The 14,386-nt window shown below is 41.9% G+C and overlaps 1 protein-coding gene across 3 annotated transcripts in view; it reads left to right on the top strand.

The window, feature by feature from the left end:
• The window catches only part of GRHL1 (grainyhead like transcription factor 1), an 89,751-nt gene that overhangs the window by 45,781 nt on the left and 29,584 nt on the right, over nucleotides 1–14,386 (top strand). For all 3 annotated transcript variants that reach the window (XM_078647819.1, XM_078647818.1, XM_078647820.1), the window contains exon 9: nucleotides 12,056–12,214. In XM_078647819.1, the coding sequence (XP_078503945.1) occupies nucleotides 12,056–12,214 (159 nt within the window). The remainder of the gene's footprint in view (nucleotides 1–12,055; nucleotides 12,215–14,386) is intronic.

Here is a 14,386-nt window from a genome sequence, read left to right as displayed (position 1 = left end):
AGATTCCATGTAGATTGGAATTTAGAGAAACTGACAAAGGGATTCTGCACAAAGGACTTGGTCGCCAAATGGAAGTTTCTGCATTCAACACAGACATTAGGATCAACTGCGCCCATGTCAAAAGTTTGGGTTTCAGCCAGACCTCTTTTTGTGGGACAAGTTGGCTGATTTACAGTTTGACTGACTGGGTACTCCATCACATACGCAACGGAGTACCCTGTCTACCTAACTCTTAGTCTGCCCTCTCATTTACAGACATGCAAACTATGGTTTTTTATTCGCAGTGCCGGCATTGAATCTTTTGAACAAAAGTCTTCTCTAATGGCCCAATGGACCAGGGGCTGTCAGAGTAAAGCCATCTGACTGCTCACTCTATTTACAGCTAATGGGAACGTTTCTGTTCATCACTGACAGGAAAAACTTGGGGCTGAGGGCCAAAAAAATAATAATGACTCCCACATGCGGAGAGAAAACTACCAGGGTCTAGCCTCTTCGGTGCCCCCGGCTGTCCAACGTTATGATGGGCGTGTGCTAAGGACGGCTGGGGGCCGTCCGAATCCCGCCCACTTATTCATTCTCCCGCACAGCAGGAGAATTTGGGCAGCGCCGAAAGGGTTAAAGCTCATTAGTAAATTGTTTTACAAAATAAAAATTCCGCTTGTGAATTTGCTTCTGAAAAACAAAGAAAATTAAAAGTTTGGTGAATGTTCATCAAAACCTACAGCGTCCGTCCACCAAACTTTTTGTACCTTGAAGGGAACTGCCATCGCCGATGACTTCCAGACCAGTGGCCATATCTAAATTTGAAGAGCAAAGTACAGTTGAGATGGCGGAGGTAATATCTTGTGTCACCCAGATGGATTGTATACTGTCTGTCAAATTCTAAATCAGCCCCAAATGTCCTAGGCCTTGTGTTTCATTTTTTCTATGAAAAGTTCACCTGCAAGTCCCTACATGCTTAGGGCTGTTGGTTTAAAAACAAAACTGGCAGAGTAACCCTCTTGACTTGGGGTTAGTCGACAAATGTGAGCCAGTTATCTTGCCAATGTGGGTGACGGGACTCCGTTGAACCAAGAAGCTTTATAGCATCCTTCACCCTTTCCTTAGATATTATTAGTAATTCTTGCTCCACTTGTATATTCTTGTTATTGTTTTTAACAAACACAACCTTTCAGTGCAGCACATTATATGGAATTCGAATTTGATCTGTCAAAATGTGTTCTCGTACTGCCATCTCCTCCTGATAACACATAGCATCCCCGGATGCTACCGAAGTCTTTGAATGTGCGGTTGGTTATAGTATGTATTGGTTTTAGAAGTGATTAGATTCAGGGAAGACCCCAAAACATGGCTTTTACTACCTAATTCCAGATAGCTCCTTTTTTACTCTGACACAGTAAACACCTCTGACTCCTCTGTGCCAAGACCCCTCAGGACATTTGCGCGCTTTACAAAAACTTAACAAGAACATTATTGAATCAAACCCCAATTGTTTTCTAGAGGACCCTAGTAGAAAAGTCATGCATCAAGCCACACGTTTTCATTGGTTGTTGCTGCCACTCTTCTTAGCTTATAGCAGTAGAACTGGTTCAAAATCGGGATCTTGATCACAAAAGCGTTTTCCTCGTTTAAAGCAGTCAGAGGACTGGTTTACGTAAGAACGATTTCCTGATTTACCAAAAGCTATGCCCTGCCTTAACACAGTTTTGTTACTGGTATTTAGGAGAGTCTCAAAAATGGTTCACACAAAGCAGAAGGAAAGAGACATGATAAATCCTGCCCTCGTTTCATGACCGTAAGACATCCATACCAGTGAAGTAATCTAAGGAAACTGTATCAAACCCTTTAGTCACCTTTGAATAGTTCTGTATGCGGCGCTGTACTCCCATTCACGATGTTTCAAAAGACTTTAACCCCGTAGAGCACCATTTTAAAATGTGTCCCTTTGCTCATATTCATTTCGGCACCTAATTAAACCTAGTCTAGTATGCTTTTCGCAGACCTGCCAGCACACACATTGTGACCATGTGTCATCTAATATCGGCTCCCTTCACATGGTCCCCAAGTGAGGAGCCGAGATCACAGGGTGAAACACCAGGTGAGCTGGAGCGGGAACCTGTGCACAGAGAGGGTTTCCAGCTTGTGTTTGGAAGATCTGTATAGAGCATGGGTACTCGCAAACATTTTCCCAGGGGCCAAAAGGATTTGTCTGGGATGTGACCGAGGTACGCATTGTTGCCAGAAGGGTGGTGGTCGGGGTAGGGTGTGCCAGTAAGGTGGGTGTAGGGGGGTGAAGCATATACATCCAGTGACTGAATTGCACTATATGAAACCAGAAAATGTGGGATTAATGCCGATTTTCACACTTTACCAAACTGTGTGATCCTAGGCAATTGTTTAATTTCCCTTTCCTCCCATTTTCTTCATTATATCATATAAAAGGACATAAAAATACATGATTTCTGGATGTGTATTGTGCAAAGCCTTATCCTGTGTTTCATTTATAAACAATAATGTTTTTCATGTATAATAGGTTCACAGCCCAAAGCGTGCACTTAACAAGTGACTTGCATCTTCATTCACTATTGATATTATTGTCAGGGTGGGGAACGACAAATTAATATTTGTAAACTCATGTTTGGAAAACTATTGCTTAAAAAATGCTTCTCAATGTACTATGTACTGATATAATGTGATGTATTATTGTGAAACGGTTCTGCATGTTAATGAAACACACTTTTTCATGTTGAAGAGACCTTATCATTTTTTTTACACTTTTACTGCAAGATGTCTTTAAAAATAAAGGTGTTGCTAAAGTTAGGCGGTGCAAGATAACTTTGTTACTTTTTTCTTTAACTTCAGTTATCCTTTAAGTAAAGGTTTGACTGTTTATTTAACTTATTTCTTAATGTTAGTGCTGAGTCGGGAAAACAAAGCTCTGGAAGTCACTGATCTGGGCTCAAGAAGTTACTGATCTGGGTTGAATCCATCATCATTCTTTAGCTCAGCCAGGCTAGCTTGAATGCAGTGGTAAAGTGAGCAAGGGACCCACGTCTGGGCATACCCTGCCAACTTAGGCCGAACAAAGCAAACAAAAGGAGATGGACGGAGCGCTGAAACTTTACAGACACTCACCCTCAGTCACAGATCTGGGTTGAATCCATTATCGTACTTTAGCTCACTATGCTTCCCCAGTTCAGGCCCAGCCATATGCAAATCAGTCTCGAACCTTTGTCTCATGGGAACAGTCCAGCCTGAGCTGCCAAGCCAGGTTTTCCCTGAACCAGAAACAAGCATCCTGGGACCAGTTTCGGGGTAACACCCCTTTTCAGCCAGGCTAGCTTGAATGCAGTGGCAATCTTGTAAATCTGCCAGGACATCGGCGATAGACTGAGAAGCTTTCCTGTTTTTTTCCTTTTTGGAGATGTTTAAAGGGGAGTTATGAAGTGCCTAAGGGGCAGCGCTTGGCACAAAGCCCCATTCCAATCATTGACTGTCTTGTACTTCGAGTAATGCCATTTTAGCCTATGTTGTGCGCACAGCCGCTTGAAACCAAGTGCACTTCGGTGCCAGAGACAGAGTCCTGGGCTTCATGGCCACTCCTTTATTTTTTATATGTTTGCCAATTTATGTGTTAGCATGTTGAATATCCTTAAAATAAATAAATAATTAAAAAAGAAATCATGCCTGCCAAGTTCAGACCAACAGGCTTGCACTGCTTGTATGAAAATGTAGTTTAGACTGGGAGTAAAAAGATTCATGTTTGCCAATGTCGGCACAGTGGTTCAAGCTCTTCCAGAAGAGTAACTCTGGTCTTGGTCGCCCTCTTCTGGTCATCGACAGTCTTGACTTTTTACACAGCATTTACATCCGAACCAAATGAAGCCATTGCATTCACTTTCGTTTTATAGTATTTGAACGACACCATTCTTAGCTTTGTTTATGCACTACATTCTTTTTGATGTAACTTTTAGTTTGTTGTTGCACATCAAACACTAGGTCGTGGATGTGTAATTATGATGCCACTACATACTAAAGTCTTTAAATGCAGACATGCTACAAGTAGAGGGGTGCCCCAGTTTCTATTGATACATACCAGTTAGTAGTTCAACTTCTGAGATTCTGGCGGGCGAGGAACTGGAATTATTAAATCATATTTCGGTTAAAATCTTCTGTATTGATTTGTAATATGGAAAAGATTAAGTAGGTTAAATGATCCTAAAACACATCTTGAATATTCTATTCATGCATTTCAAGGGGAATGACTACTGACCACTATTTTGTTCCAAAATTTGTACCCGCCTTAACATAAAAGTACTGACCACGTCAGTAAAATACTGGTCAGGTAGCCGCTCTATTTAGAAGGCGTTCTACGGGCACATTCTAATGGGGGGCTTACATGCCAAGACGAGCAGTAGTGGCTGTCGAAGATCATTTGTGAACAGTACCAGTTCTAGAGCAGGCTTTAAGTCAGCCGATTGTCCTGTCATGGTTGACTTGCTTTTCAATTTAGGTTGTTCAATGGCTTTCCTTCTTTTTCTTGTGTTTGCCCCCCAAGCATAAATCCTTTACCATCCTGTTTTATTGGAAAGGTATCCTTCCACAGTATGGAACTACTTTTTTCTGTTGTCAGCACTCCATGAAAGCACATACGTTTTCTTGCTTTTGTCTTACCTGCCCTCTTTGCCCTTTGTTACTTCCCCCAAGCTTGTTTGTTGCCTCGTCTGCCCGCCCTCATCCATCTTTGCTTTATTTAATTTAACAAACCTCCTCATTTCCTTTATTGCTCCCAACCCTTGCTGGTGTCGCTGCTCTTCAGTTATTACTACCCCCATCAGGGGTGGCTCTAGGGTCATGGCAGCCCTGGGCAGGGAGCTTAGGTAGGCCCCCCCCCCGGAGGAACGCAGGCGCAGAGGCCAGTGAATAACGGGCGGTCAGGGTGTTTGGAAGTGGAACAGAGCCGGAGGCCGCCAAATTCCTGCCAGGGGCCGCCACGCAAATATGTATCCATCCTCAGAGGATTATTATATTAAGGATATATATTGGCGTGGCAGCCCCTGGGGTTTGGCGGCCCTGTGCAAGTGCACAGCTTTAACATGCCTAAGGCCGCCCCTGCCCCCAGCCTGATCCGTTCTCGCACTCCCCCGCTCCCTGTTTTTTTCTGTTATTATATTTTTTCTACTTTGGAGTGCCCTTAAGCTGCAAACTGCAGTCATACCACTACTTCTTGAATTTTTTTAAATAATTTCTTTGTTTTATCACTCCATGATTGGCGTCAATCCTTTTGGAACAGTGAATAAGAAATAGAAGAAATAGCTACTACACCATGATGCGTGAATGCATGTGTGGTCAAGCAGGGCCCTTCATAGCATTGTGATGCATTTGCACATGTACATTGCGCTTTATTAATTTTTTGCCAGTTCCTTTCCACATTAGTGAATGAGCATATTTTTCTTTTTGCTGATGCAGAACACCATTGGCAAAATGCTTTGACAAATCTAAATAGTCGGATAACACTGTTGGAAGGCAAGACCTATTGTCTTTGCCATTGTTTTTTTTTAAGCTCCTGCTTCTGCCGCTTCCAGCCTGCCTCGCCTGTCACTACATTGTCCATCCTTTTGCACCTCTGCTGTTAAATATTGGAGAACCCTACCTCTGGCTGGCAAGGCTACCCTCGGGAAACGGCCACTACAACGCGGCCGTTTCAACGAAAACCGTAACCACGCATGCATTACAACGCATGCGTGGTTACAACGAAAGCCTTTACCACGCATACGTTTACTACGAGGTACGTAGTAAAAGCATGTGTGGTAAAGGGTACAAATAAAAAAAGGGGGATGGGGGGGGCTTCCCCCCCAATAAAAACACTAACCTTTAGTCAAGATGTGCAGGCAATTGGCGTCGCAGACGAAGGAAACGGCCGTTTTTTATTTACTACGTATGACGTCACCACGGAAAAATACGTGGAGAAGGGTAAGCGTGAAAATAGCATTCCGTTGTAACGCATGCGTGGTAAAGGCATGTGTTACAACGGAGTTCGTTGTGAGAACATACAACCCTACCCTCTGGTTAGGTCTCCGTGCCCCTAACATGGGGGCCTTCATCCAAGCAGAGATTTATGTGATGCTCTCCGCACCAGATCAGCAAGTATCTGCACTCTGCAGTGTCCTTCGACATGTCTACTGACAAAACTACACATATCTCCTGTCACCTTCAGTGTCTCAATATGTACTTAGTAACCTGATGATCAATCACTCGTTAATCGTGATTGTGTAGATATTGTGTGTTACACTTTCTTGGGCTTGATTCATGTCCTCTAGACTATGCATTTACATTAATAAAAACTAAATGAGTTTGGTGAGGGACAGGTGTTTGGTAAAGCGCACAAATGGCCTGTGTAATGTCTAAAAAAAGCATTGAGATGAGTGGGAGGTGGGATGGACCCATATAAAGATAATTCTATGTTGAAAGCTGGCATTGTGAGTGCTGTAAGACAGGACACCACCACTGAGCACGTCTGATGCATGATTTGGCTGAAGGCGGGGCTGGGGGATGGAGGGGGATTCATTTCAGCCAATGTCCTCAGGCCCTCAGCGTGTCTTCAAACAATAGTCCTGTTCAGCCTCGAAAGACCCTGTATATCATATGCGCAGAATAAATAAATTGAAGGTGTTACACAGGTGCCAATGATAATTGGGACTTTCCGTAGCTTAAATTGCCCTGTTGCATAAGGTCGCCTCTCGCACAAAAGTCTGATTGTGTGACATTTACAGTCTGTCCTCTGTGTTCTAGCTGCAAAGAATGAGCTCTCTAGCCCAGCAGCAGACTGCTGCATCCTCTCCCATCTCTACTCCCTGCCCTCAGCAGCACAGAACATCTGGCAAGGGGCCTGATGCCTGTCTGAAATCATTTAATCGATCAATCAGATGGCTTGTAAAGTGTGACTACTCGCCTGTAAGGGTCTCAATTAACAAATTACATTGGTTACTCAGAACACTGTTTCTACTTTCTACATTGGCATGGCAGTTTTCTTTGCTTCTCTTCGGAGTGGATTCGCTCAGAATCTTGGTCTAAGTGTGACACTTCTCTCCTTCCTGCTCCAAAGCCTCTGAAGTGGCAGCATGCCAAAGAAATGGGTCTTTTTTGCCAAGTCTGATGCAGCTGCCAGGTTCAGCAAGAACTGCAACCTGTTCTACCAGCATGCCCAGCCCTTCTAACCTTACCAGTCACACTATCCCACTAATCCGAAAGTCTCATCCGGATTTCTCACCAGCAAACATTGTGAGAGGCACAATCAACATAAGAACGGTGCATTCTAAGAAAAGATTAGAGAAAAGTCTGTGACAAAAATAATTGGTGGTTACATGGAACTAACTATCCCACAGTTTTTAAATACGACAACAAAGTCTATTACTGTGGTTTCCCAGTGTCAGTTTGTCGCATAAGTAAGATGAAAGTCTAAAGACTGAATCAACGGACCAGGACACAAACATGGTAGCATCCTCTTATACACCTGATTGCAACCCCTGAAACCTCTTATGAGCATATCACCTGTCCACAGCACGTGCACCACATTTAGCCAGAAGATAGGCTCGTATTTTGCATGTTATTCTTTTCAAATCGAACTGCTATTTCCGTATAGCAGTTTATGGCACATTAATGCATTCTGTGCATATAATTTTAACCTGAACCTCTTTCAGGACCATTTGGAATCTAGTGATGCACATGGTACCTGATGTTCAGGGTCCGTTTGAGATGATTTTAACTTGCAGGTTAACAGAACCAACCAATGTAAGGAAGCAATTTCATGGTACCTTAAAACAAAACTTTGCTTCAGGAATCATGGTAAGTTCGTCTAGTGTTAGAGAAAGCATGCCGAATCTTTCTGTATATATACTTCTGGGAGATGAAGTCCTAGAGGAGCAGTGAATTCCAAAAATTAGAAATAATGCACTTTTCGGACTTGGAACAAATACAGGCCACCGAATACTAATTGACAAGTTAATATATTTAGTATAAGAAACAATTACTCCTTTTTAACGGATATGCAGCATCTTTCGTTGCATCTCTTCTGTGGGTGTCATAGAGCTCCTTGTGAAGCAAAACCCAAACCTGTGAAAAAACCTGCTATCAAACATAACTATCATGCAAGTCATTTTAAAACCAAAGTGGGAGAGAACAGGACTGGCAAGAGATGAGCAAACACTGGCATGACCCCAGATACAAGTAGCAAAAGATTCACTGGCGAGAGATTCCAGTTTCTCTCTCACACTGAAGCACACATGAAGCCAGGGATGGCCTGCCGTGAACTACTGGAAAAGAAGCCTTCATAAAGAAAGGCAGACTGGAATACACGTTCCACCTAATAACACTCTGTTGCACATCAGTGGCAGCGTTAGTAACCAAAAAATAATGTCTATAAGAGGTCAAAAAAGAACATTAGGTGTTACTCCGTCCTCTTATTGTTGCCAGAACAAGCGCAATGCAGGCAAGTAAAACCCAAAGAGAAAGCAAAGACAGAAAAGCAACTGCAAAGGTGCAATACAAAAGAGTAGTTGCATTTAAAGGCATTTATATTGGTTCGTGTTCAAAACTCTTAAAGGGCTTCATGCAATTCCTTGTATATGTTAAAGGAGCTATACATGCGTCCTAAGGATGTTATAGATGGACGTGATACATAAAGCTGTTAAAGCTGGTAAGCATGCTTTTCGGCAAATATGTAAACTCGCAGAGTATGTATGCAAATTTAGAAACATCATTTGAATACCTCTACGTTACATTAGAGCGAATGCAACTTCAGTAACATGCTAATTCTTGTATTTGGTTGCATCTCGATACTTTCTTGAACCAATGCTGTTTCTCACCAGTGTTTCTTAAACTGCTCACGTAGCTCACAGTGTCACAGATGATAGTGCCTCAAGCCCAGAACACTAAATAGTTCCTAGTTCAAGTCCAAATTCTTAATTATTTTTGAAAATTTGAAATCGTATTCATGAAACCCAAATTTCATTTCAGACTCGATATTCTTAAACTTTGATCGCCATTCTTTGTTTTCTTTTAAAACACATGTGCTTTTAATATACACAAAATAGCACACCTCTGCTGTGTACATGGGGCACGTAGCCTCGCGCTCCCTCCCTCTGTTCCATCTTGTTTTGGGGTTTGCCAAACGTTTACAATGTTATAAGTTTGGATATGTTTAACGCACCTTTGTCTGATACTAATTCAGTTTACTATATTCAGTACACTCAAGTGTCCACTTGGTGGCACCAGTGTGTTTCCGATGCAGTTTAAAGTGGCGACATGTGCTCCATTGCGAGGACACAACTAGTAATCGCTGACTCACACAGCCATCAGCATGGCAGCAGCTTGCACAGTCGACGGGTTTGCATTACATTGCTTGCTCCGTGGACAGGAGAACAGGCAGCTCTCTTGGTCAGCCGGTGCTTCTCTTGGCTGGCCACGTGGCCTGGATGCTCAGCGGTATCTGTCTGTTGACTCACTAGCTCCATCCATTACTGAATTTGTTTACTGTCAATTCAATTCAATTCAAAAATACTTTATTCGGATTTCAACAAATCCATAAAAGCGACATAATTAAAAGTACATTTAAAATTACAAAAACTTTCACAAATAGTTAAAGACTGCAAAAAAGAGCATACAAGCATAAATGTAAACAATCAGTGTATTCCGATTACTAAAGTGCAGTCCAATTTACTAAAGTGCAAAGGCATTGGGAACTGTGCGGCGCATAAACATTTCAAGGTGATTCCATCGATTTGCGTGTAGAAGAAATAACTTTCAAAAATGAACTTACACGGAAGATCAATTCATCGTTTTCTAATTTTAAAAGCATAGAGTAGGATTGAGTCAGGGAAACTGGTCTGTGTTTTTTAAAATATGGGGCTAAAAACCATTTAATGTATTTCATATAAAATTTACAGTTAAAAAAGAAATGTAAGTCATTTTGTCTGCTGAGTCCATCACAGGGACAGGGGCATGGCGTGTTTCCACAGGTCATCATACTATGGCCCATAGGAAAACAAAGTGAGTATTTTATAGTCCCAGCTCTCAGGCGATATAATAACGATCTTTCCCAATTAGTCAATGGAAGTCTTAGGTATAGAGGAATTTGTTGTGGAGATGAGTCATTATTTACGTTATTCACATATGACTTAACAGTTTGTTTTTGCAATTCTTCCTCCAACCTCTTTTCCCTATAAAGGGCATAGAGTTCAAATTGTACATCCTTTTTATCTGTACTCTTAATCTGAGAGGGGTCGTTGAAAAGATGGATTTTGCCTATGCTGTTTAGGCTTTCTTGTGTCGCCCGAAGCCACGGGATACTCATACCTTTGTCGCAAGCTAGACACTCCGCCACAATTTCCTGAGTTAGGGTAGCGCGGTCATTGGCCCAAATGGCCAGCCAAAATAGTGCAGGCCGTGTGGCGATAAAATCAGTTATATAGGGCAAGTTGAGTTCAGCATGGCAGATGTACCCGGATGAGGAGATTGGGGCTCCAAGTAGTTTTCTGCATAACCGATTCTCTTCTGTCTGCAGGCTGGGTGCTTTCACTATCCCCCAAATCTCCGCACCATAGGTTGCTACCGGGGCACATTGCAGTCTGTATATCTTCACAATTGCATTAGTTGTTTCAGTCCTCTTTGGCCGTGGAAGGGAAATAATTGAGTTTATGGCCTTTGAGAACTTGCCTGTGGCGTGGGCGAGATGCCCACTCCACAGGCCGTTCGCAGCAAGACCATACCTAAAAAAGGAAATGTTTTTGTAGAGTACAACTTATCTTGTCCTATAGAAATGGAATTAAGATGTTTGGCCCCTGGCCCGCAGGCCATAATAAACGATTTTTTAAAATTCACTTTCAGATCCAAATTCCCCAATGTTTACTGTCGATCTACCACTCAAAGACCCTCCTGTAGACTACTCATGTCTTACTTCTCCACCAACCGTTTATGGCATATGCAGGCAAAATTACTAATAGGTTTGCCAACAAATTAACAGGGAGGGCGAGCCAGAGTCTAGCCAAGGGCATACTGTGGCTTTAAGACCCTGTGCACGAGTCGAGCATTGAAGATGTTTGGCATGTTAATCTTGCAACAAAAACATGTCACAATATGTCAAGATATCTCCAGAATTAAAATATATATATATATATTACTTTAACACACTCCTTCGTACATCAGATTATATTTGTGCATTGTGAAGTATTTATTTAAAGTGAGATTTTTAAACATGAATTCAGAAACATTTCTACCATGCACTTATGACAATGCTATTAGTGTACTAAGAGGCAAGTTAGTTTTAGGAGTCGGTTTTTATCAGATGAAGACATGCAGCACATTCTTTACTTATTGACCACGTTTGGAGTAAACACTAACACATTAAAATTTAGCTCTTGATATTGTTCTTAAAGGGTGCCCATGTTTCAGATTTGGAACTCTCCTGTGTGACCATTCCTACAAGAAATGCTCTGCATGTGGAAGGGTGGTGAGTGGGAGCCTGATAGTCCAAAGGTCTAGGAATTAGCAAACAATCTGGTCAATTCTTGTATCTGGGTTGGGACTGGGGTTGCAAAATTATCACTCTTCCTTAGAAACACAGGGGGGGGAATTGTCCTGTGTGCAGCGAACTACAAAAAGAACAATTCATGGACAGAATGCCGAACAATGCCTTACATTCACCCCAGTACAGAGATCTGGGCCGTTTTTTTGCTCACCAACCATGCCATTCCAGTTTGGACCCAGCCATATGCAAATCATTCTTGACCCTGCGCCCAATGGCAACAGTCCAGCCTGAACTGCCAGGCCAGGTCCTCCCTGATAACTACTACAACTACAGAAACAGGATGACAATCGCCATAGATGACAGATGCACCTACTCTGTGCTTTACGTGAGCCTTAAATAGAAAATATCCTGGCTTCATTAAAATGCTAGTTAGCCTAAGTTCCTTTACCATCTAATTAAGGTCATAGTTGTGATCATGTTTGTGCCAACTAACTTCTGACTCGGAAGTGATGTTTCTTATTGCCTTTGTAGGTTTTCATCTCTGTGAACTGCTTGAGTACGGACTTCTCGTCTCAGAAAGGGGTGAAAGGGCTTCCCCTGAACATTCAGATTGACACCTACAGCTACAACAACAGGAGTAACAAGCCAGTCCACCGGGCCTACTGCCAGATTAAAGTCTTCTGCGATAAGGTAATGTAATTCCAGAGGACTAGAGGTGGCAAGGAGAGGGTACGGGAGATGGTGGGGGAAAGGAATAGGGAATGTACAAGCACCTACAATCTCTGACTTGTACTTTGTTTTTGTCATCAGTCATGCCTGGATTTTGCTTTAGTTATAAGGTCCTGTACCACATTGTTCCTCAAAGTTTAAGTCTTTAATTCTACTTTCTTTTACTTCATTTCTTGGACACTTGACCCTGCGTTGCTGTTTTTTTATTTACACATATCTTATTTCTGTTGCTTCCTTTCTTGCACCCTTGACTTGTTTGTTGGTTTTGTTTTTGTGTTGCTTCCTTTTTCTCTGTCTCACTAGCTTGTTGTTTCAGTTTCTTCCTTCCACACACACTTCCTGTTTTTGCTTTGCCTTTTGCACACTTTTCCATTCTGTTGCATTTATTGTCAGACTTACCCTTCCTGCTGCTTGCTCTTGTGTGTACATGCTATAGTTTTTTAAAACGTTTTTCTTTTTTTTTAAATTCTTACTTTCCATTTTGCTGCATTAATTCTCACTCAGTCCTATTTACTGTGCCATTTTCTCCTATCTTTTTTAGTATATTGCAAACTTTTTCATTGTTGCTGTTTTATTTTCACATTTGGTTTCAGTTCTCCTATAGCTCGTTTCTCTCTTTCAGCTTTTTGTTATGTTTCTCACATTTTTCTTCCGTGTCCCCATTCTTTATTTCTTAATTCCTCTTTATTTCTCTCTTTTTCAACTTTTTCTTTCATTGCTTTTTTTTTTTATTTCTAGCTCTTCTCCTTTGAGTGTCTATGTTTAATTTCCATTTCGATTTGCTCTAAAATCTTATTTGTTAAGTTTAATTTTTCTTTCACTTTCTTGGTCTTGTTTCCATCTTTTCATTACTCGAATTGTAATGCATTTCACACATAACTCCTCTCTGTCAACCTTTGTTTCTTTTTCTCATTCCCTTTTCTTCTCTATAAGTAACTTGGAGCGAATAGGGTTTGTGTACGGTTTTCACAAAGATTTCACAACAAGGATTCCTGTGTTGGAAGTTATGACGAAATGCAATCCATACACGATAGCGGAGTACAAACAGATTTTCAGGCCTAGATATTTAAAAATCGAGGTAAACTAGATTATGAATTGATAACTCACTTGGGAATTACATGCATATAAACAGGTTGCTACATGGATCTAACTTATTTTCCAGGCTGCTGGTTATTTCGGTTCATCTATTCCCTCATCTCTTTGGCCATTCGGACGACTACCCCCGTATTGTTTTTTTGTTTTAACGGAATCTTTGACTGCAAGCTGGCCAGGAAAACATAGGTGGCACTGTACTGCCTTCTTAACAGAACAGAATGTTCCTGCCCTCGGGGCTGTCATGGCGGCAAGGAGTGAATCTCTCCTTTGCACAGGGTTTGACTACCGGGCAGCTCCGAGAATGAAAGCCTGTTTTATTTTTACCAGTTTCTTCCTCAACAGTTTAGTGACACGGAAATACACCTATATGTGTGGAAACAACCTAAACGTCAAGGGATTGCTTGCTCTGAACAAACGAAACGATGATCAACAAATGTGTAATTTTTGTCACGTGATTGTGACTGATAGATTACTGGTAGTCATTCTCATGTAGCCAGTGGCGTAGCAAGGCTGCCATGGGCCCTAATCCAAGTTAATAAAATGGCTCCCTAATCCTGTGGTTAGGTGGTAAAAAAATAGAACAGCCAAATTGGGTGCAGGGGGTCTCAAACACCCCAAGCACAGGCATCACTGCACCCGCTGCACTAATGATAGCAATGCTTCAGCTTCTCTGTACCTTTTTACTTCACCAGGTGTCTGCATCACTATCTGAATATCCCAGTCCCTCTCTTTCCTTCTTTTCCTTCCTGCCATGCTACATTCCACACCCCCATTCCACACCCCCATACCTGTTTGTATCTCTCCACTTTCCTCCCCCCCTCTCATTCTCCATTGATGGCCACATTTCCCACACTCCCTTGTCTCATTTACTCTACCCATTATCTCATCACTATTCCCTTGTCTCCTTCACATTTATCTAGATCCTTCCTTGCGTATCTCTACTATTTCCTCCTCTAATTTCCTATATATATATATATCTTGCACATTTTTACCTTTCATTCTCCCCTCCATTCCCACCTGTGTCTCCACTTTCCCCTC

The sequence above is a fragment of the Lissotriton helveticus genome, chromosome 6, assembly GCF_964261635.1.
Source record: "Lissotriton helveticus chromosome 6, aLisHel1.1, whole genome shotgun sequence".
NCBI classification, from domain to species: domain Eukaryota; kingdom Metazoa; phylum Chordata; class Amphibia; order Caudata; family Salamandridae; genus Lissotriton; species Lissotriton helveticus.
Note: the sequence above shows the minus strand (reverse complement) of the source record. Positions and strands in the feature narration are given on the sequence as shown.